General features: G+C 48.3%; 2 protein-coding genes across 5 annotated transcripts in view; one reads left to right on the forward strand and one right to left on the reverse strand.

Annotated features, from left to right (window-relative positions):
- LOC140728121 (autophagy-related protein 9A-like) overlaps positions 1–15,412 on the reverse strand; it is a 56,068-nt gene extending 40,656 nt beyond the window's left edge. Inside the window, 4 exon segments of the mRNA XM_073046335.1 lie at positions 5,699–5,744; positions 9,372–9,602; positions 14,907–14,993; positions 15,350–15,412. Coding sequence (XP_072902436.1) covers positions 5,699–5,744; positions 9,372–9,474 — 149 coding nt within the window. The 5' untranslated portion in view covers positions 9,475–9,602; positions 14,907–14,993; positions 15,350–15,412.
- A 26-nt stretch (positions 15,413–15,438) lies between these two features.
- ankzf1 (ankyrin repeat and zinc finger peptidyl tRNA hydrolase 1) overlaps positions 15,439–23,209 on the forward strand; it is a 42,589-nt gene continuing 34,818 nt past the window's right edge. For all 4 annotated transcript variants that reach the window (XM_073046337.1, XM_073046339.1, XM_073046338.1 and 1 more), the window contains exons 1-2: positions 15,439–15,570; positions 18,692–18,801. In XM_073046337.1, coding sequence (XP_072902438.1) covers positions 15,447–15,570; positions 18,692–18,801 — 234 coding nt within the window. In that variant the 5' untranslated portion in view covers positions 15,439–15,446. The remainder of the gene's footprint in view (positions 15,571–18,691; positions 18,802–23,209) is intronic.

Raw genomic sequence — 23,209 nt, forward strand, 5'->3', positions numbered from 1 at the left:
CTCAGGGAGAGGACTGACAGACACCGTGTACAGGTATCCTCAGGGAGGGGACTAACAGACACTGTACAGGTATCTCTCAGGGAGAGGGGACTGACAGACACCGTGTACAGCTATCTCTCAGGGAGAGGGGACTGACAGACACCGTGTACAGGTATCCTCAGGGAGGGGACTGACAGACACCGTGTACAGCTATCTCTCAGGGAGAGGGGACTGACAGACACTGTGTACAGGTATCCTCAGGGAGGGGACTGACAGACACCGTGTACAGCTATCTCTCAGGGAGAGGGGACTGACAGACACCGTGTACAGGTATCCTCAGGGAGGGGACTGACAGACACCGTGTACAGCTATCTCTCAGGGAGAGGGGACTGACAGACACCGTGTACAGGTATCTCTCAGGGAGAGGGGACTGACAGACACCGTGTACAGTTTTCCCCGGGGGAGGGGACTGACAGACACCGTGTACAGCTATCTCTCAGGGAGAGGGGACCGACAGACACCGTGTACAGCTATCTCTCAGGGAGAGGGGACTGACAGACACTGTACAGGTATCTCTCAGGGAGAGGGGACTGACAGACACTGTGTACAGGTATCTCTCAGGGAGAGGGGACCGACAGACACCGTGTACAGGTATCCTCAGGGAGGGGACCGACAGACACCGTGTACAGGTATCTCTCAGGGAGAGGGGACTGACAGACACCGTGTACAGGTATCTCTCAGGGAGAGGGGACTGACAGACACCGTGTACAGCTATCCCCGGGGGAGGGGACTGACAGACACCGTGTACAGGTATCCTCAGGGAGAGGGGACTGACAGACACCGTGTACAGCTATCTCTCAGGGAGGGGACTGACAGACACTGTGTACAGCTATCTCTCAGGGAGATGGGACTGACAGACACCGTGTACAGCTATCTCTCAGGGAGAGGGGACTGACAGACACTGTACAGCTATCTCTCAGGGAGATGGGACTGACAGACACTGTGTACAGCTATCTCTCAGGGAGGGGACTGACAGACACTGTGTACAGCTATCTCTCAGGGAGGGGACTGACAGACACTGTGTACAGCTATCTCTCAGGGAGATGGGACTGACAGACACCGTGTACAGCTATCTCTCAGGGAGGGGACTGACAGACACTGTACAGGTATCTCTCAAGGAGAGGGGACTGACAGACACCGTGTACAGGTATCCGCAGGGAGAGGGGACTGACAGACACCGTGTACAGGTATCTCTCAGGGAGAGGGGACTGACAGACACTGTACAGGTATCTCTCAGGGAGAGGGGACTGACAGACACTGTACAGCTATCTCTCAGGGAGAGGACTGACAGACACTGTACAGGTATCTCTCAAGGAGAGGGGACTGACAGACACTGTGTACAGGTATCTCTCAGGGAGAGGGGACTGACAGACACTGTACAGGTATCTCTCAGGGAGAGGCGACTGACAGACACTGTACAGCTATCTCTCAAGGAGAGGAAACTGACAGACACCGTGTACAGGTATCTCTCAGGGAGAGGGGACTGACAGACACTGTACAGGTATCTCTCAGGGAGAGGGGACTGACAGACACTGTACAGCTATCTCTCAGGGAGAGGGGACTGACAGACACTGTACAGGTATCTCTCAAGGAGAGGGGACTGACAGACACCGTGTACAGGTATCCGCAGGGAGAGGGGACTGACAGACACCGTGTACAGGTATCTCTCAGGGAGGGGACTGACAGACACTGTGTACAGCTATCTCTCAGGGAGGGGACTGACAGACACTGTACAGGTATCTCTCAGGGAGAGGGGACTGACAGACACCGTGTACAGGTATCTCTCAGGGAGAGGGGACTGACAGACACCGTGTACAGCTATCTCTCAGGGAGAGGGGACTGACAGACACTGTACAGGTATCTCTCAGGGAGGGGACTGACAGACACTGTACAGCTATCTCTCAGGGAGGGGACTGACAGACACTGTACAGGTATCTCTCAGGGAGGGGACTGACAGACACTGTACAGGTATCTCTCAAGGAGAGGGGACTGACAGACACCGTGTACAGCTATCTCTCAGGGAGAGGGGACTGACAGACACCGTGTACAGGTATCTCTCAGGGAGAGGGGACTGACAGACACCGTGTACAGCTATCTCTCAGGGAGGGGACCGACAGACACTGTGTACAGGTATCTCTCAGGGAGAGGGGACTGACAGACACCGTGTACAGCTATCTCTCAGGGAGAGGGGACTGACAGACACCGTGTACAGGTATCTCTCAGGGAGAGGGGACTGACAGACACTGTACAGGTATCTCTCAGGGAGAGGGGACTGACAGACACTGTACAGCTATCTCTCAGGGAGGGGACTGACAGACACTGTACAGGTATCTCTCAGGGAGAGGGGACTGACAGACACTGTACAGCTATCTCTCAGGGAGAGGGGACTGACAGACACTGTACAGGTATCTCTCAGGGAGAGGGGACTGACAGACACCGTGTACAGCTATCTCTCAGGGAGGGGACCGACAGACACTGTGTACAGGTATCTCTCAGGGAGAGGGGACTGACAGACACCGTGTACAGGTATCTCTCAGGGAGAGGGGACTGACAGACACCGTGTACAGCTATCTCTCAGGGAGAGGGGACTGACAGACACCGTGTACAGCTATCTCTCAGGGAGGGGACTGACAGACACTGTACAGGTATCTCTCAGGGAGAGGGGACTGACAGACACCGTGTACAGCTATCTCTCAGGGAGGGGACTGACAGACACTGTACAGGTATCTCTCAGGGAGAGGGGACTGACAGACACTGTACAGGTATCTCTCAGGGAGGGGACTGACAGACACCGTGTACAGCTATCTCTCAGGGAGAGGGGACTGACAGACACCGTGTACAGCTATCTCTCAGGGAGGGGACTGACAGACACCGTGTACAGCTATCTCTCAGAGAGAGGGGACTGACAGACACCGTGTACAGCTATCTCTCAGGGAGGGGACTGACAGACACCATGTACAGGTATCTCTCAGGGAGAGGGGACTGACAGACACCGTGTACAGGTATCTCTCAGGGAGAGGGGACTGACAGACACCGTGTACAGCTATCTCTCAGGGAGAGGGGACTGACAGACACTGTACAGGTATCTCTCAGGGAGAGGGGACTGACAGACACCGTGTACAGGTATCTCTCAGGGAGAGGGGACTGACAGACACTGTACAGGTATCTCTCAGGGAGAGGGGACTGACAGACACCGTGTACAGCTATCTCTCAGGGAGAGGGGACTGACAGACACTGTACAGCTATCTCTCAGGGAGAGGGGACTGACAGACACCGTGTACAGGTATCTCTCAGGGAGGGGACTGACAGACACCGTGTACAGCTATCTCTCAGGGAGAGGGGACTGACAGACACCGTGTACAGGTATCTCTCAGGGAGAGGGGACTGACAGACACCGTGTACAGCTATCTCTCAGGGAGAGGGGACTGACAGACACCGTGTACAGCTATCTCTCAGGGAGGGGACCGACAGACACTGTGTACAGGTATCTCTCAGGGAGAGGGGACTGACAGACACCGTGTACAGGTATCTCTCAGGGAGAGGGGACTGACAGACACCGTGTACAGCTATCTCTCAGGGAGAGGGGACTGACAGACACCGTGTACAGGTATCTCTCAGGGAGAGGGGACTGACAGACACCGTGTACAGCTATCTCTCAGGGAGGGGACTGACAGACACTGTACGGGTATCTCTCAGGGAGAGGGGACTGACAGACACTGTACAGGTATCCTCAGGGAGGGGACCGACAGACACCGTGTACAGCTATCTCTCAGGGAGGGGACTGACAGACACCGTGTACAGCTATCTCTCAGGGAGAGGGGACTGACAGACACCGTGTACAGCTATCTCTCAGGGAGGGGACTGACAGACACCGTGTACAGCTATCTCTCAGAGAGAGGGGACTGACAGACACCGTGTACAGGTATCCTCAGGGAGAGGGGACTGACAGACACCGTGTACAGGTATCTCTCAATGAGAGGGGACTGACAGACACCGTGTACAGGTATCTCTCAGGGAGAGGGGACTGACAGACACCGTGTACAGCTATCTCTCAGGGAGGGGACTGACAGACACCGTGTACAGGTATCTCTCAGGGAGGGGACTGACAGACACCGTGTACAGGTATCTCTCAGGGAGAGGGGACTGACAGACACCGTGTACAGGTATCTCTCAGGGAGAGGGGACTGACAGACACCGTGTACAGCTATCTCTCAGGGAGAGGGGACTGACAGACACCGTGTACAGGTATCTCTCAGGGAGAGGGGACTGACAGACACCGTGTACAGCTATCTCTCAGGGAGGGGACTGACAGACACCGTGTACAGCTATCACTCAGGGAGAGGGGACTGACAGACACTGTACAGGTATCTCTCAGGGAGAGGCGACTGACAGACACCGTGTACAGGTATCTCTCAAGGAGAGGGGACTGACAGACACTGTACAGGTATCTCTCAGGGAGAGGGGACTGACAGACACCGTGTACAGGTATCTCTCAGGGAGAGGGGACTGACAGACACCGTGTACAGGTATCTCTCAGGGAGAGGGGACTGACAGACACCGTGTACAGCTATCTCTCAGGGAGAGGGGACTGACAGACACCGTGTACAGGTATCTCTCAGGGAGGGGACTGACAGACACCGTGTACAGGTATCTCTCAGGGAGAGGGGACTGACAGACACCGTGTACAGCTATCTCTCAGGGAGGGGACTGACAGACACTGTACAGCTATCTCTCAGGGAGGGGACTGACAGACACTGTGTACAGCTATCTCTCAGGGAGATGGGACTGACAGACACCGTGTACAGGTATCTCTCAGGGAGAGGGGACTGACAGACACTGTACAGGTATCTCTCAGGGAGGGGACTGACAGACACCGTGTACAGGTATCTCTCAGGGAGAGGGGACTGACAGACACTGTACAGGTATCTCTCAGGGAGGGGACTGACAGACACCGTGTACAGGTATCTCTCAGGGAGAGGGGACTGACAGACACTGTACAGGTATCTCTCAGGGAGGGGACTGACAGACACCGTGTACAGGTATCTCTCAGGGAGAGGGGACTGACAGACACTGTACAGCTATCTCTCAGGGAGAGGGGACTGACAGACACCGTGTACAGGTATCTCTCAGGGAGGGGACTGACAGACACCGTGTACAGCTATCTCTCAGGGAGAGGGGACTGACAGACACCGTGTACAGGTATCTCTCAGGGCGAGGGGACTGACAGACACTGTGTACAGGTATCTCTCAGGGAGGGGACTAACAGACACCGTGTACAGCTATCTCTCAGGGAGGGGACTGACAGACACTGTACAGGTATCTCTCAGGGAGAGGGGACTGACAGACACTGTACAGGTATCTCTCAGGGAGGGGACTAACAGACACCGTGTACAGGTATCCTCAGGGGAAGGAACTTTCACTGTACGGGTATCCCCGGGGAGGGGACGGACACTGTACGGGTATCCCCGGGGGAGGGATGGGACTGACGGACACTGTACAGGCATCCCTGGGGACAGGACAATACAGCTGCCCACTTTAGCTACAGAACAGCCAACCTGCAGTTCCACTACATTACACAGACACACAAACAACTGCATCAGGCACACTGCAGGAACAGGCAGATTCCACCATTCCGGTGGGACAGCCACGATGTTTGGATATTCTGGAGAAGAACAGGTCCAGATTCTCAATGTGATGCCACGGAGCTGGAAGGAATGAAATGAATAATAAAGGTTAGAAACAGCTTCGGTTCAAGGAGCAGAGAAAAGCCAATTAAATTATAAATAAGTGCAAAGTTCATCGTAGGTTCAAAATCCACAGTGAAAACAGATTGTTTTATTTGTTCATTTAGAGACACAGTGCGGTAACCGGCCCTTCCGGCCCAACGAGCTCACGCTACAGCCACGTGACCGATTAACCTACTAACCGGTACATCTTTGGACTGTGGGAGGAAACCGGAGCAGCCGGAGGAAACCCAGGCGGCCACGGGGAGAAGGAACAGACTCATTACAGACAGCAGAGGGAGTTGAACCTGGGTCGCTGGTGCTGTAATAGTTAAGCTAGCCACCTCACCACCCGAGGCGATTGTTTGAAGTACTCAGCCGGTCAGCACTAGCGGAGAATGATAAGCAGAGCTAATGCTCGGTCTAGATCCCTGCAGTACAGTATGGCTGCGTGTTGGCCTTGTCAGGCTCAGCACCGGCAGTGTTCCCCGATTCCGAGCAGCAGCATTTCTACGTCTTAGCAGTTCTACGTTAGACTATAAGACTGTAAGTCAAGGAGCAAAATTAGGCCACTCAGCCCATCGAGCTTGCTCTGCCATTCCATCATGACTGATTTACTATCCCTCTCAACCCTTTTCTCCCGATTTAACCCACAGCCTCTGATGCTCTCATCCAGAACCTATCAATCTCTAAATATACCCAGTGACTTGGCGTCCACAGATGTCCACGGTCACCACCCTCTGGCAAAGAAATTCTTCTTTGTCTCTGTTCTAGATGAGGCTGTGCCCTCTCATCCTAGACTCCCCTAATACAGGAAACATCCTCACCACATCCACTCTATCTAGGTCTTTCAATATTCGATAGTTTTCAATGAGATCCCTCCTCATCCCAGTGACTGTGGCCCAGAACCATCAAATGCTCCTCATGCGTTAACCCTTTCACTGATGGAATCTGTTCAGGGAGTTTTCTAACAGACTGAAATTTTAACCACCCCAGTGTATGAGTGGAATCCCAGGGTAAGCGCTGGAATCTCCGTTTCTTTAGAAGTTTTAAGGCCTTCGTGCAGGGCACAAGTTCCCAACGTAAACCACCCGAAGCAGAGTGAACCAGGTAAAGGACGGTGACAGATTCTGGGGGACACCAGAATAGGCGGCAGCTGAAATTAATGGATAAAAATGTGAAGTGTTACTCTGAGATTAGAGTCCTAGAGTCTTAGAGCATGGAAAGAGGCTCTTGGCCCAACTCGTCCACGTGTTGCCCAGCGAGCCCTTGTTGGGTTCACAGCTTGTTCCTCTACACCCTCAGATTTCTGAATAATCTGTGAACCTATTTTGCTCCTACCTCACGATGTTGCTCCCTTTTCACACTAAAGATTTCTTGTAGTTATTTCTATGTATCGCATTACACAGCTACTTCAGAGAAACACATTTCACCATTGACGTCAATGACAATAAACCTGATTCTGATGTGATAACCAGTGATTTGGTCAATGCCCTTGAATGGAAAAATCAGCAAAAAGTAGTGGAGGCAAACACAAGGAAATCTGCAGACGCTGGAAATTCAAACAACACACACAAAATGCTGGTGGAACACAGCAGACCAGGCAGCATCTATAAGAAGAAGCACTGTCGATGTTTCCGGCCGAGACCCTTTGTCAGGTAAAGAGTAGTGGAAATGGCCCAGTCTATCATGGGTAAAGCCCTCCCCACCAGTGAGCACATCTACACGGAGCGCTACCACAGGAAAGCAGCATCCATCATCAGGGACCACACCACACAGGCCTTGCTCTCTTCTTCTGCTGCCAACCGGAAGGAGGTACAGAGGTCTCAGGACCCACACCACCAGGCTCAGAAATAGTTATTACCTCTTAACCATCAGGCTCTTGAACCAGAGAGGATAACTTCACTCTCAAATTTACTCACAACCTATGGACTCAATTCCAAGGACTCTTCATCTCATGTTCCTCAATACTTACTGATATTTACGATTATTATTTTTGTTCCTTTGTATTTACAGTGTTGCCTGCAAGAAAATAAATCTGCCGGTTGCTTATGGTGACATATATGCACTTTGATAATAAATTTACTTTAAACTTCTGAACTCTGAATTTTGAGGGAAGTGTTGAAAGGCAGATTGTGCTGCTGCCTAACCTTAAGGGCGTGACCAGTGAGGGATTTGGAATCTATAAATTAAGCACAGGTCTAGATGAATAGAAAACATCAGATAAGGCTATTGCACATGATAACAGAGGGATTCTGTGATTGGTCACAAACACGGTTGAGGTAGGTTTCCTGCTGGTTGGCACGACGTGTATTGGGTGGTGTGCCACAAAGAGCAGCTCTTAATCTACAAAGACAGGAAGGAAATTAATTTGTGAAGACACGAGACTGCTAAAAAAGACAGAGAGGTGGAAGGAACAGGCAAAGATCTGAAAAGCAAGTACACGTGGTGGGAAAAGTTTGTCTTATGAGGACAGGTTGAATGAGCTGGGCTTTTCTCTTTGGAGTGATGAAAGATAAGAGGTGGCTTCATAGAGGGGCACAAAGTAATAAGAGGCAAAGATCAAGTGGACAGTCAAAAACTGTTTCCCAGGGTGGAAATGGCTAATATGAGGGGGCAAAATTTGAATGTGTTTGTAAGAAAGCATGGGGTGGGGATGTGCACCGTAGATATTTAAACGGAGAGTGCTGGGTGTGTGGAATACCCTGCCAGAGGTGGTGGTAGAGAGAGATACACTAGGGGCATTTAAGAGACTCTTAGATAGGTTGAGGAATGAAAGGAAAATGGAGGGCAACATGGGAGGGGAAGGTTAGTTCAGGTTAAAGGGTCTGTGGGCCTGTACTGCACTGTTCTATGTTCTAAGCACTTGCTGACCCCAGTCTGTTTGGATTGGCACCAGCACCTCGTCCACAGTCACCATCAGTACAGGTCTGACATGAAGCTGTGTGCTTGCCCTCCTGTTCTAGCTCTGCTTGTGTGGCTAAGTGAAGCCCTGACGCCACACTTACAGTAAGTTTGCTGATGACACCACTGGTGCTGGCCAAATCAAAGGTGGTGACAAATCAGTATAGGGTTAGGGAGACTGAAAATCTTGTTGAATGGTGCCACAACAACAGCCTTTCACTCAAAGTCAGCAAAACCAAATCTCGTCTGCACCCTCCTTCCCCTTGTGTGGTGACCAGAACTGCGGACAGTAGTCCAGACTCAGCCTCACCGATGTTGTATACAATTTCAACACAACATCCCTTTTCCCACACTCGGCACTCTGACTTAAGGCCACTGTGTCAAAAGCTCTCTTCACGACCCCATCTGCTTGTGATTCCACTTTCAGGGAATTATGGATCTGTATTCCCAGGCCCCCGCACACAGTTCATACATGGTACATTCTTTCAGGCTTTCATATCTTCAGCCCAGCGGGAGGGGGGAGCAGGAAGAATGTCTGGGGTGAGAGGGATTGTTGATTATGCTGGCTAGCGGGAATCCCCTCCAGAGTCCGTGGAGGGGAGGCTGGATGCTGTAAAGTGCTAATCAAACATTAGTGAACGCTGTTGGGGATCAGAGGACACGTCCACAGTCCCATCGAAGGACGGGAGAGAAAGTGTGACTTACATTTGCTGCCATCGGCCTGGTGAACAAGCAGCTCCTCTTCACCAGGTGGGGTGTCGGTGTCGGAGGCCTGTAGCCGCTGGTACTCGGTGCTAAACTCCGCCATCTACACATCCATCCCTCACATCACCGTGGGACCAATACACAGGTTCCAGAGTTGAGGTGTCAGCCTCAACCAGCCCAACACTGACCACACTCCGGCACCATGAATGTCTGTACAACTGGAACCGGCACCTAGAGAGGGAAAATACTGTAAAACCAGTGGAATAATAGTACGGAAACAGGAAGCCAGCAGGGAGCAGTGTTTCAGAGGCGTGAACAACAATGTGGTGCCAGCTCCATGAATAGTCAGCTTTCACTTTCCTTTTCCCACGGTGCTGGCTGAGGGCTCGATCCACCCTTCACTGGGAATGCCCGTCCCCGCCTGAGAATCTTCCTACATATAAACCATTATCAACTGTGTAAACAACAAATAATGCTTAATCAAACATTACTATTCAAATATCAAATTCACAACGCTCCTTCCTGCTCAGCTATAAACTCTAACTTACATACATTCACGTATATAGTGCATATAAACGTATATACATACACATCAACACACATTTATTTATTTATTCCTTCGCTTATTTATTTTAGCACAATGACTGTACAGACATCCACAGAATAGTGAACTTTACATTGACCCATCCAGGCCTAAAGATTAAATCACTATGAAGGATTTCTTCCTCTTGTGCGATAACATCTTTCCTAACAAGGGAGATCACTGCTTGGCAGGAGAGATTTGTAACTGTGAAGGCAATCTCAGGTTCTGGGGCTCCTCCGTGGTGATTGTAGGAGTTGACTCTGGCACTGCAGGCAGCGGCTCTGACAGCTCTGGACATCTTTCGTCTCTAACAATTGACTCAGCTCTCCTCAACTGGTCAATGTCTCACCTCCAGACACAAACCCCACTGTGTAGGAGAGTGGTCCAGTTCTGTCCTTAATTTTTACAAGTACCCACTTTTGATCACTTCTATCGTCTCTCAGCAGAGCTACTTGTCCAGGAGTGAAACGTTGAACTTCTTTGTTTGAGGAGCCCTCAGTTTGTCTTGCACACTCCTTCTGAGGTTGGCTTCGAGGCTATCCAAGTGTGAACGGAAGGCACGCCCCAGGAACAGCACATCTGGTGAGCTGCTGGTTGTGGAGTGTGCTGCATTGTGATATGCAAGGAGGAGATTGTCGAGCTTCTGATTCAGTGTCAGTGTGGTGTGTTCTGCCCACGTTGCTTACAGCGTGTTCTTTAGACCCTGGACAGACCTTTGCACCTGGCCATTTGTAGCAGGGTGGTGTGGTACAGATGTAATATGTCTTATTCCATTCACTTTCAGGAATGAAACCGTTCTGTAACAATCTGTGGTCCATTGTCACTGACTAAGCGCTGTGGAACCCCAGTCCTTCAGAAGAGGTTTCTCAACACAACGGTGTGTAAGCCTGTAGGCGAGTCCATTGGGAACACTTCTGTAGCTGCATCCACTACTACCAAGAAACCTGTTCTTGACAATGATCCAGCAAAACCCACATGAATCCTCTGCAAGGGCAACGAGGGCCATTCCCAGGGATGGGGAGGCGCTGCTCTTCCGGACGTGTTGGCATCCCTAACAGTGCATGGCAAGCTGTTTGATCTACCGATCTATCCCAGACAAAGCCTTGGGCCAACAGTTTTATTTTTGACCACACCTAGATGACCAGCTTGTAGCTCTCGGTTTAGATGGTACAACAACTACAAATTGCCACATAAGGAAACCCCAGTCAAGGGCAAGTTCATCCCGGCACTGGGGGAACTGGAGTTTGCGTCGCACATTCCAGCCGTTTTGGGTGGCCATGTAGACCTGAAACAGTGAGGGTTTTTCTTCTGGTTTCCCTTTGGATCATCTCTGTCGTAATAGGGAGGCTTTTGATTTGCAATAGGGAGAATATGTCAAGAGGGGTGTCCTCTTTTGTAATTTTCAATCTTGTAATTGTGTCCTCCAAGAAACAGAGCCCAGCTTGGCATTCATGCTGCTGCTGTTAGTGGATTACCTTTCTGTGGATTAAAAATGGACACTGGTCGTTGAAGATCAGTAGCAAGGGTAAACCAAATTTCAGTTTTCGGTTTATTGTCATTTAGAAACCACAACTACAATGCAGTTAAAAAATGAAACCTTCCTCCAGAATGATATCACAAAAGCACACGACAAAACAGAATACACCAGAAAATCCACATAACGGTTGGCAATCCCCAAATCCAGAGTCCGGAGAGGCTGCTGCGTATTAATATCACGCTACCGTCTTAGCGCGTTCCCCGGAAAGGGGCTCCAAACGCACCAGACAAAACAAGACTACCCAGACACACCAAGTCAGGAGACCAACTCTACCACCCAACAAACCAAAAACTAAAGCTACAAGATCTACACAAAACCACATAGTTACAACAGTGCAAACAAAACCATAATTGATTAAAAAAAACAGACCATGGGCACAGTTAATATAATCCAAAGATATTAAAAGACTATAAGTTCGAAAGAAACCACCACACAGTTTCCACAAGTCCTCAGGGTCCCGATAGACTCGTCATCCCACGCAGGTGGCAGAAGGGAATACCCCCCCCCATGGACTTCCACAGCGCCATCGGACTCAGCCTCGCAGATGCAGCACACAATGAAAGCTCTGTCGAACCCAGCCTCGCAGGCAGAGCACACAGTGAAAGCGCCCCAACTGCAGCGGACTCCGAGTCCGTCGAACCTCCGACCATCCCCTCCGGCACAGCCTCTCTGAGCACCATCCTCTGCCGAGCGCACTACGACAACCTGCCACCAGCCACCGGCCACTCGACCCTGAGGACTGGGAGCCTGTTCTTCCCAGCAGAGACCCGGACCTCACAGCAGCAGCAGCAATGAAGAAGGCCTTCCTGGAGATTTCCAGATGTTCCTCCGTGCTCCCACATCCATTTTTCATCAGATTAGGATTGTGCACAGCGCCCCGCTTGACAAATAACAGATATCAACTCCGGAGAGGCCGCTGCAAACTGTCTCGCACCGCCACCTTGAAGAAATGAAGACATTCTCTCCCATACAAGTACTGGTTGAAACATTTTACCCCCGAAGCAGACTCAAGTCCTCTCTGTTGATCTGGGCATGATGTTTCTCTGTAGCAGTAAGGGAAAGTTCATTTCCATCACTCAAATGACCACCATTGGGCAAGGTGTCACATGCTAGCTTCACTGAATGATGACGTCACCATTTCCTTTGCCTTTTGGGAAGCCACCTCACCCTGCTTTTTCCATCGCCATTTCTTCCTGACCTGCAGTAATGAGTTGAAGGGGTGGAGCACATTATCCAGGTTTGCCAGGAACCTGTTAAAGTAATTGACAAATCCTAAAAAGGGCGGCAACTGTGACACGTCATTTGGCCTTGAGGCATCCACTACTGCTTGCGTTTTCCTAGCACACTGGGGTGCATCGGTGGCGTGACAACAACAAGTGGTGCTTGCTTTAAAGAATTCACACTTGTTGCATCACGCTCAGCGCCCATGATCTTCTAATCTTTTTAACATTGTCTTGAGATTTTGGAGACGTTCCTTGTCCACTTCACCGGTAACAATGATGTTATTCACCTTCCACCTTCATCTCTAGGAAGAGTCTCCCTTCAGAAAGGTTTGCAAAGATATCCTCTATCCTGGGCAGAGGGTACTGATCTACCTTCAGTACTGGGTTGACGGTGACCTCAAATTCACCACAGATCCTGAAAGGCTCATTCTTCTTGGCTACTGGGACAACTGATGTTACCCATGCACTCTATTCTACCTTGGAGAGAATTCCTTCAGCTTCCATGTGGTCCAGTTCACTGGCTACTTTATCAAGGATGGTATAAGGATTTGTAAAACTTAGGATGTGGCATTTTCGTTTAACACTGTTCTACCCTTGATATGTTTGAGTTTTCCGATGCTATCCACGGACACGGCTGTGGCATCATCCAGCACCGTTCTGAATTTGCTTTCAGCTGACTCAGTGGCAGAGCATGCGGCATGTAAATAGTGGATCAAGTTACAGTTGTCTCAGCTGAGCTACTCAAGGTCTTGCAATACAGGCCCTCATCTTTTTACCACAAAAAAAGCCCAGTGTGGCATGTTTGTTCTACTTCACTGTTAAGGATATCATTCCCACAGGAGTTATCATTTCTCTGGTAAAGTTCTCAGTTGGATATCTGCAGGCTTCAGTTTAGTATCTTTGAAATGCCATTCAAACTCATTTTGTGGAATGACTGAAACAGCTGAGCCAGTGTCCAATTCCATTTTAATTAATTTGACATTCACCTCTGTGTAATATTTCTTAATCTATTGCTGGTTTTCACATTGTAAATCTCAAGGCTACTCAGTCCTGTGTCACTTTCATCACTAATCAGATTTTTCATCAACAGCTTGCAGATCGGTGCTCTTTTTGAAATTGCAACTCGACTTTTTATCTTTTTCTCTTCCCTGTGCAGTCCATTTATTTTTGTCTGCTGAACATGCTCTTTGTATGTGACCTACTTTGTTGCATTTTCTGCAAGTTTCACATTTAAACCTGCATTGGTCTGGTGTACGTGTGCTCTTGCTGCAATGGTGACACAATTTGTTCATCCAGGCAATTTGTTAGATGCTGCAACTTTGTTCACACTCACTTTCATTCCTAACTGTGACTCTCGCTGCTGTTTCCTTTGATACAGCAATTTCAAATGCTCTATTAAATATGAGTTGTGCTTCAGTTAGGAGCCGTTTTGGAAAGAGTTCTTGTAAGATTCCACAAACTAAACAATCTCTCAGTGCATCAGTAACCCCATCAATGAACCGACCATGCTCAGATAATTTCTTCAATTCAGCCACATACACTGAAATAGACACCCCTTCTTTTTATTCCACTTATGAAACCTAAAGCATACTGCAATCAACATTGGTTTCAGTTCTAAATGTTCCTGCATTACTTTCACAATATCAACAAAGGTAACTTTCTGCTGGTTAGTTGGAACAGTCAAACTTCTAAGCAAACTATATGCTCTTTCACCTAATGCAATCAGCAAATCTGGCACTCCCTTCTTATCAGTTATTCCATTTGCTTTAAAATACTGTTCAATTCTACCAGTATACATTGTCCAGTTATTTGTTGTACAATCGAACACATCTACCTTTCCGATGCAGCCAGCCATTTCTGCTTATTTATTTACTTACTATTATTGTCCGGAATTCACTATTTACGAAACTGCAAATTTCATCTGTTTTCTGCCTTTCTGTTAACTCAACTGTCTCTCGCCCCTTGCAAGGAAAAAGAAAGTGTTTTGTTTCTTTTAAAACTCGAACATCTCTCTTTCTCTCTCCCCGTTCCAAAGAAAAATGTGCTGCATTTTCTTTTTAAACTCGACCGTCTCACTGTGATTCAATGGGTAGGTAGTTGTGTCGGGTTTGTTTTAAAACTTCCCGAACACCATTGTTTCCTAACTCCAGAAATTAATCAGAAGAAAAACACAGGAAATGGGGGTAACTCACATACGTATAGTTTTACTTCACTGAGGTGCCCACATATGACGTGGTGGCATAATGATGTAGGCCGTTCACATACTTCTTACATATAATCTGTAATGAATTATGTAAACAACAAGGAATCCTTAGTCAAACAATATTATTCAAATGTTACTGAAATATTAAATGCACAGCACCTTGCTCTACCCGCACCCCTCGCACGGCGTCCCCAGTCGCTGCCACTTGGCACACCACCCCCGTTACCTGCCTGCCTTCCTCCCCATTTACCCCCGGTCCGGGTAACAGTCCACCCTAGAATCCACACTCCCATTCCCAGGGTCACGCTTCCCCTCTCCCCGTGTCCCGGTTACCCCGCAACTCCACCCTCCCCCGTTACCCTTCCCCTCTCCCCACCACCGGGCCCGTTACCCCAGCCCCCACCCCACACCCTTCTCTCCCCCTTCTCTCACCCCCCGAAGCAGCGGAAATCCAAAACAACTGCAGCAGCGACCGGAAGTGCCGGGATCTGCGGGGCGGAAGTGACAGACGGCGGGGCGGAAGTGCCGTATGATACCGCCGGTGGTGATGGCTACCGTTAGGCCGGCGTTGCGGGTCTGCTCCGTGTTCGAGGCCTCGGGCCTGAGCCCGGGGCTGCGGCCGGCGGAGGAGGCAGGGGCACCGGGACCGGCAGGTAATGGAGTGGAGGGTCGGAGCTGGAGGCATTGACCTTGGCAGGGGAGTGGGGTGGGCAGCAGTGAGTACAACTACCAGCACTACCCACCACCCACACCGACTCACATCCCCACTCTTACTGTCCACAGTCACCGATACTCGCTCCTTCCCCTCACATCCTCACCCACACCCTCCTGTGGAACACCACCGACATATGTGAAGTATTATTCTGCGGCAGCGGCACGGTACGATTCATAAAAAGTTACTAAAAGTTGCAATAAAATTTGCTAAAGAGGAATAGTGAGTTAGTGTTCACGGATTCATGAGCCGTTTAGAAAGCTGATTTCAGAGGGGTAATTCCCTTCTGTTCCTAAGACATCCATTGTGTGGCTTTAGGCTTCTGGACCACCTTGATGGCAGCAATGAGAAGAGGTCATGGCATGGGTATTTGTGGGGTCCTTAATGATGGATGCCATCTTTATGAGGCATCTCCTTTAGAAGATGTCCTTGATTCCTGGATGGTGGGGAGGCGAGTTCCCATGATGGAGCTGGCTGAGTTTCCAACTTTCAGAGTTATCAAGGTACATGTACAGCATACAAACCTGAGATTCAGCCTCCCGCAGGCTGTCACAAAACAAACAAGCACCATGGAACCCATTTAAAGACATCAAACACCCACACGCGAGGGGATGAACAAATCGTGCGATCGGCAGAATGTGAGCAAATATGGAGCCCTGAAACGGTCCAGGATTGACGGCGACCAGGTCGTTTCAGTGTATTGCTGCGTCAGTGACTGCAGAGCTGGTTCCGTACCAAAGCGCCTCAGTCTGCAGCTTTTCCTGATCCCGTGTATTGGAGCTTCCATACCAGACAGTGCCGCAACCAGTTCAAAAGGTACATTTAATGTCAGAGAAATGTATACAATTTACATCCTGAAATGCTTTTTCTTCGCGAACATCCACAAAAACAGAGGACCGCCCCAAAGAATGAATGACAGGTGAATGTTAGAACCCCAAAGCCCCCTCCCCAGCTCCCCCTCCCATGCATAAGCAGCAGCAAAGCAAAGACCACCCCCACCCACCAGCAAAATAGCGTCTGCACCCCCCCCCCCCCACCGAGCACTCAAGCATGCAGCAAAACATCAATAGAATGTTCTTCACATCCATCTGTAGAAATTTGCGGGAGCCTTTCGTGGCACACCAAATCTCAAACTCCAAATGAAGTGCAGCCACTGCTGTGCCTTTTACATGATTGCATCAATATGTTGGGCTCAATCCTCTGTTGACACTCAGGAATTTGAAACTGCTGTCCCTTTCCAAGGCTGAAACCGGTGTTTGCTCTCCTGATTTCTCTTCCTGGAATGTCAGGCCCCACTTTACTGAGTCGTGTGGGTGGTTCATCTGTCCATTCTGTGAGGAACAGAGTGTGGCTCAGCCACTGCTATTGGACCATCCAGCATGGAGTCTCTAGGCCGAACGGCCAATGGGTTACAGAGCCACAGCACAGAAACAGACCCACAGTCAATCGCGTCCATGCCAACTAAGTTGCCTAGTTGAGCTGCTCCAATTAGCCAACATTTGGCCCATAACTTTGCTCTCCATATCTAGGAACTTTCTAACTGTACTCGGGCTCCTCTGGCAGCTTGTTCTATTCTCCCACCACCCTCTGGGTGAAGAATTTGCCCCTTAGGCCCTCTTTAAGACTTCCCCTCTCACGTTAATCCTGTGCCCTTTAAACTAGACTCTCCTGCACTGGGAGGAAGAGTGTGGTCATCCATCCTATTGTTCCTTTTTTATCTTTTAGCTTTATTTTATTTTAGTGAATCAACATATAGGAGGGAGATGGAAAATCTGGCTGAGTGGTGCCATAACAACAGCCTCTCACTCAATGTCAGCAAAACCAAGGAGCTGATTATTGACTGTAGGAGGAGGAAACCAGAGATCCAAGAGCCAGACCTCATCAGGAGATCAGAAGTGGAGAGGGTCAGCAACTTTAAATTCCTCGGTGTTGTCATTTTGGAGGATCTGTCCTGCGCCCAGCATGCAAGGCACCTTTACTTCCTTAGGAGTGCGTGAAGATTCAGCATAGCACCTAAAACTTTGACAAGCTTCTATAAATGTGTAGAGGAGAGAATATTGACTAGCTGCATCACAATTGGAACCACCAATGCCATTGAGCTGAAATTCCTGCAAAAAGTAGTGGACATGGTCTAGTCCGTCACAGGTAAAGCCCTCCCCTCCTTTAAACATATCTACATGAAGCGTTGGCGCAGGGAAGCAGCATCCATCATCAGGGTCCCCCTCCACCCAAGGCATGCTCTCTTCTCGCTGCTGCCATCAGGAAGCCTCAGCACTCACACCAGCAGATTCAGGAACAGTTATTATCCCTCAAACATCAGGCTCTTGAACCAAAGGGGATAATTTCACTTGCCCCAACATTGAAATGTTCCTTCATCCTATGGACTCACCTGGAAGGACTCTTCACCTCATGTTCTCGATACTTATTGCTTATTTATTATTATTATTTGTTTCATTTTGTATTTATACTTTGCTGTCCTTGGCGTACAGACTGAACACCCAGTTGATGTGGTATTTAACTGATTCTATTACAGTTATTATTTTAATATGGATTTGTTGAGTATGCCCACAAGAAAATGAATCTTGGTTGTATATCGTGACATATATATATATATATATATATATATATATATATATATACTTTGATAAGACTTGAACTTTGAACTGTCATTTGTCACCTGGACATTGAATCATGCAGTAAAATGCCTAATTTTTCCGTCAAATCAAATCAGCAAGGGTTGTGCTGGGCAGCTTGCAAGTGTCACCACACTTCTGCTTTGAACATAGTATGTCATTAACTTACCAACCCTAACCGGTACGTCTTTGGAACGTGGGAGGAGACCCACACGGTCGCAGGGAGAACGTACAAACAACTGGCAGGCAGTGGAGGAATTGACCCAGGTCATTATAATACGAATGAACTAACTGCTACGCTACCATGCCCCTCGAGCTTTAGAAATCTCCGTGAGGTTGCGCCAGGCCTCTTATGCTCCTGGGGGGAAACTCCCAGCTTGATTCCACTGTACCACTGAAACACCTAACCAAGGGCTTCTCCTTCTGCAGAGGACACTGCGGGCGAGGTGAGGACCGTCAGGGAACCGGCTTTGCCAGAGATCTCCGACAGGATGTCCTGCTCAGCTTGTGGCTGCAGCTTTGAGAGCCGAGAGGAGCAGGTATGTTCCAGCGGTTCACCTGGCATGGGACAGCAAGGGTGGGAAGTGTGGTGGGAGCAGGTGATGGGGAGGGGTGGGTGGGTCAGGGCATGGAAGAGAAGGGGGTGTCTGTGGCGAAGGACGTGGGGATGTAGGGGCAGAGCACTTGACGTGTGAGCAGCTGATTGGATACAGCCCAGTCCATCGCAGGAAAAAGTCCTCCCCATCATTGAGCACATCTGTGAGGGAGTGCTGTCACAGGAAAGCAGCATCCATCATCGAGGACCCTACCTTCTAGGCCATGGCTGTCTTCTCACTAGTACCGGGAAGGAGGTACAGGAGCCTTAGGTCCCACACCACCAGGCTCAGTAACAGTTATCACCCTGCAATCAATAGGCTCATGAACTGCTGTGGATAAGTTCACTCACCTCAACTCTGAACTGATTCCACAACCTACAGACTCACTTTCAATGGCTTTACAACTCATTCTCAGTATTATTTATTTTCACAATTTGTCTCTTTTTGTACATTGGTTGTTTGTCAATCTTTGTTTTTTATAGTTTTCATAAACTCTGATGTATTTCTTCATTTTCCTGTGAATGCCGGCAAGAAAATGAATCTCAGGGCAGTATATGGTGGCATTGCATACCTTGATAATAAATTTATTTTGAACTTTGAGATAGCGTGTGTGCGCTGTTACGAAGGATGAACAACTCTGATGGGCAGAAGGGTGCAGAGTTGCCCATGCCCCCCCCCCCCCCTTTGGAGAATCGCAAACAGGTACTATTTCGATGCTGCTAACAAGAGAGTAAGAGAGACAAAAGAAAACAGGCCAGGACATCTGTTACTGATAACAGCCTGAGAGAGAGTTATGTTTATCCACCATGTTATGACTCCCTAAAGACTTATGGCTGCGGAGAGGGCTGTTTATGTGGTACCATCCTGCTCATTAAAATTCCTCAGTGGACAGCCGGAGTGGGCTGGTTTGATGGGTTAAGTCATTCTAACCTGATTGACACCTGAGACCCCGTGAGTGGGGATAAAAGTGAGGTCTGGGGTGACACCCCTCAGACGCACCAGGAGACACACTAGTGAGCATCAGAAACCCACGAGAAAGTGTGGGGCATCGGGGACCGAACGGATCGGTCAATTTCACTCACAGTGGTTATAGCGAGGCCGGTGGGGGCTTGTGTGTGTGTCCACCCTTGCCTGGGTGACGAGTCCACCACAGAAGAATGGTCTAGCTAAAGAACAGAGAGGTCATACTTGAATGGCCACAACAACACATCAACGGATCAAGGTCGTAAAGGAAGGTTTGCAAGACAATAGCTGTCACTGTTTTTATAGCCCTCTCTCTCTCTCTCTCTCTCGCTCTCTCTCTCCAACAATTACAACACATCGACCAACAACTACCTCAGCCTGCATGAACTGAACTGAACTTTATACTTTCCCATAATAATTCATTATCCCCTAGACAACGATAGAGCTTGTTCATCATTGATTATTATTATACCCACACTTTTAGGCTTAGTATTGCTCACGTGTATTATCTGTATATTTGCATTGATATTGATTTGTATATTTTACTAATAAACACTGTTGGAAATAGTACCACCAGACTCCAAAGGATACTTCTGTCTTTGCTGGTAAGACACCCAGTTATGGGGTACGTAACAGCGCACACGCACACACTCTCTCATGCATACACACTGTTCCACACACATAAACACACTGAATTTAATTTGACCTTGGAGTGTGACCAGCTGATTGTGGTGTTAAAAGTTCACCTGAGCTAGCTACTTGTTTTGGTAGCCGTCTAGTTTTGGGTTGTGCGGGTGGGGTGGGTTTTCCAGTTCCAACATCTCTTTATTGCTTAGGACATGTTTTTATATTTTGACCTTATGAATCTATGTTTACATCTCTGCTCCCAGACTGCTATTGTACTGCTTGACTTTTTATATGCCTGCTGCCTTTTATGCATTAGTAATTGATAATGGCTAGTGCACTTAAATTCGTGAGCTGGAATGTAAAGGGATTGAACCACCCTGTTAAAAGGAGGAAGGTATTCTCACATATCAAACAACTCAAAGCTGACATTGCTTTCCTTCAAGAAACTCATATTCGTTGTTTTGATAACTCCCGGCTTCTGTCAAAGTGGGCGGGTCAGCATTTTCATTCATCCTTTGCCGCTAAAGCTAGGGGAGTTTCCATTCTTATTAATTCAAATATTCCTTTTGAACTCCATAATAAAATATCTGATACAAATGGCCGTTTTATTATTGTTTCTGGTAAACTATATAACACTAAAGTTGCACTAGCAAACCTGTATGCCCCCAACTTTGATGATGTTAACTTTTTTGAACAGTTTTTTTCCTCACTACCAGACTTAAACTCATACTCTCTTATATTGGGTGGTGATTTCAACTGTTGGTTGGATCCTAAACTGGACCGATCGTCCTCTGTTACCAGATCACCTACTAAATCTGCCTTAGCTATTCAATCGGTTCTTAATTCGGATCTAAAGTTCCATAAGGTCTGGGGACCTTTTATCGAGTACTTTCATAACCTTCCTCTTGACTAGGGTTTTTTTTTTCTTTTTTTTCTTTTCGGTCCCTTGCTTTCAGCTCCCTTTTTTTTCTGGTAGTAGGCATTATTATCCTCTGTTGCTAAGTGTATTCACAGTCTGGGAGTTTGACTGTCCGGACTTATACTCTTTATACTGTGTGGTGGTTGGTCTGGAGTTGTTGTTGTTTTTTTCTTGTGTTGTGGGGCTTGGGGAGGATGCTAAGCTCACTTGTTTTTAATTTAGGTGCTTTTTTTGTTAAGTTCTCTTCCTTTGTAGCATATTGTTATTGTATGCTTAATCTTGCACTGTATTAATGCTCCTCATTGGGATTTGGGGTTTTTAATTTTGTAAAATGTTTTGAAAAACTAATAAAAAAAATTTTTTTTTAAAGTTCACCTGCTGTTCCCCAGACAGTTGGGATTAAAGATAAAGATTAACGCTGTTCAGAGTTCAAAATTCAAACATTCGAAGTACAATTTATTATGTCACCACATACAACTCTGAGATTCTTTTTCATGGGCATATTTAGTAAATCTGTAGAACAGTGTCTGTAAACAGGATCAATGAATAACAAACTGTGCAAATGCAAATATAAATAAGTAGCAATAATTAATGAGAGCCTGAAATAACAAGATAGAAGAATCCTTAAATGAGTGTGGTTATCCCCAATTGTTTAAGAGCCTGATGGATGAGGGGTAGTAACTGTTCTTGAACCTGGCAGTGTGAGTCCTGAGGCTCCGGTACCTTCTACCTGAAGGCAGCAGTAAAGAAAGATCATGGCCTGGGTGGTGAGGATCTCTGATGATGGATGCTGCTTTTCTATGGCAACGTTTCATGTGGATGTGCTCAGTGTTTGGGAGGGATGTACTGGGCCAAATCCGCTGCGTTTTGCAGGATTTTCCGATGTACATTGAAACATCAAAACATACAGTGTAATAAGTAATTTGCGTCAATGATCAGCACCAACATAGCATGCCCAAGACGTGCTAACCCCAGCTTATAAGTCTTCGGAATGTGAGAGAAAAGCCATGTGGTCATAGAGGGAACGTGGAAACTTACAAACAGTGGCGGGGCATGAACATTGATGTTATAGTTGATGCTGTAAATGGCTATGCTAATCGCTACACTGCTGTACCACGAGGGTGGGTGGAGAGGGGATGTCAGGAGTGAAGGAGGTGGAGGAATGGGGGCAAAGCATTCAATATGTGTGCCGTGGACTGTGGTGTCAGAGATTCGCCCACTGTTCCCTGATGCAGTTGTCTGAGGTTGGACCGCGTGAGCTTGCCCTCAGAGTGGAGCAGTTGGCAGCATGGGATCTTCTGTCAGGTTTATTATCGCTGATGTACGTTGTGAAATTTGCTGTTTTGCAGCAGCGGTACAAGATGTAAAACTACAATAAGAAATGTAATAAAAGATCAGTAGATCAAAGCGTGAGGTCGTCTTCACAGCTTCACTGTCCACTCAGAAATCTGATAGCAGAGGGCAAGAAGCAGTTCTAAAGTTTTAAGTGTTGGTCTTCAGACTCCTGTACCTCCTGCCTGATGGTAGTAACAAAAAGAGGGCATGTCCTAGGACAGTGGTCCCCAACCACCGGGCCGCGAGGAAATGATGTGATTTGGCGGTATGAGACGATATGAGTGCAGCTGACTTTTGGGGACCAGTGTCCTGGATGGTGTGGGATTTTCATGATGGGTGCCACCTTTTCGAGACACGGCCTTTTGAAGATGCCCTCAATGCAGGGGACGCTAGTGCCCAGGACGGAGCTGGCTCGACTTGTTCACACTTGGTAAATTCACACCTTCTATATCTTTAATTTTAGTTCTTAGATGAATAAACAGCTCGGTAATAGGCCGTTTGGCCCAA

Source organism: Hemitrygon akajei, chromosome 5 (genome assembly GCF_048418815.1).
Source record: "Hemitrygon akajei chromosome 5, sHemAka1.3, whole genome shotgun sequence".
Lineage (NCBI taxonomy): Eukaryota > Metazoa > Chordata > Chondrichthyes > Myliobatiformes > Dasyatidae > Hemitrygon > Hemitrygon akajei.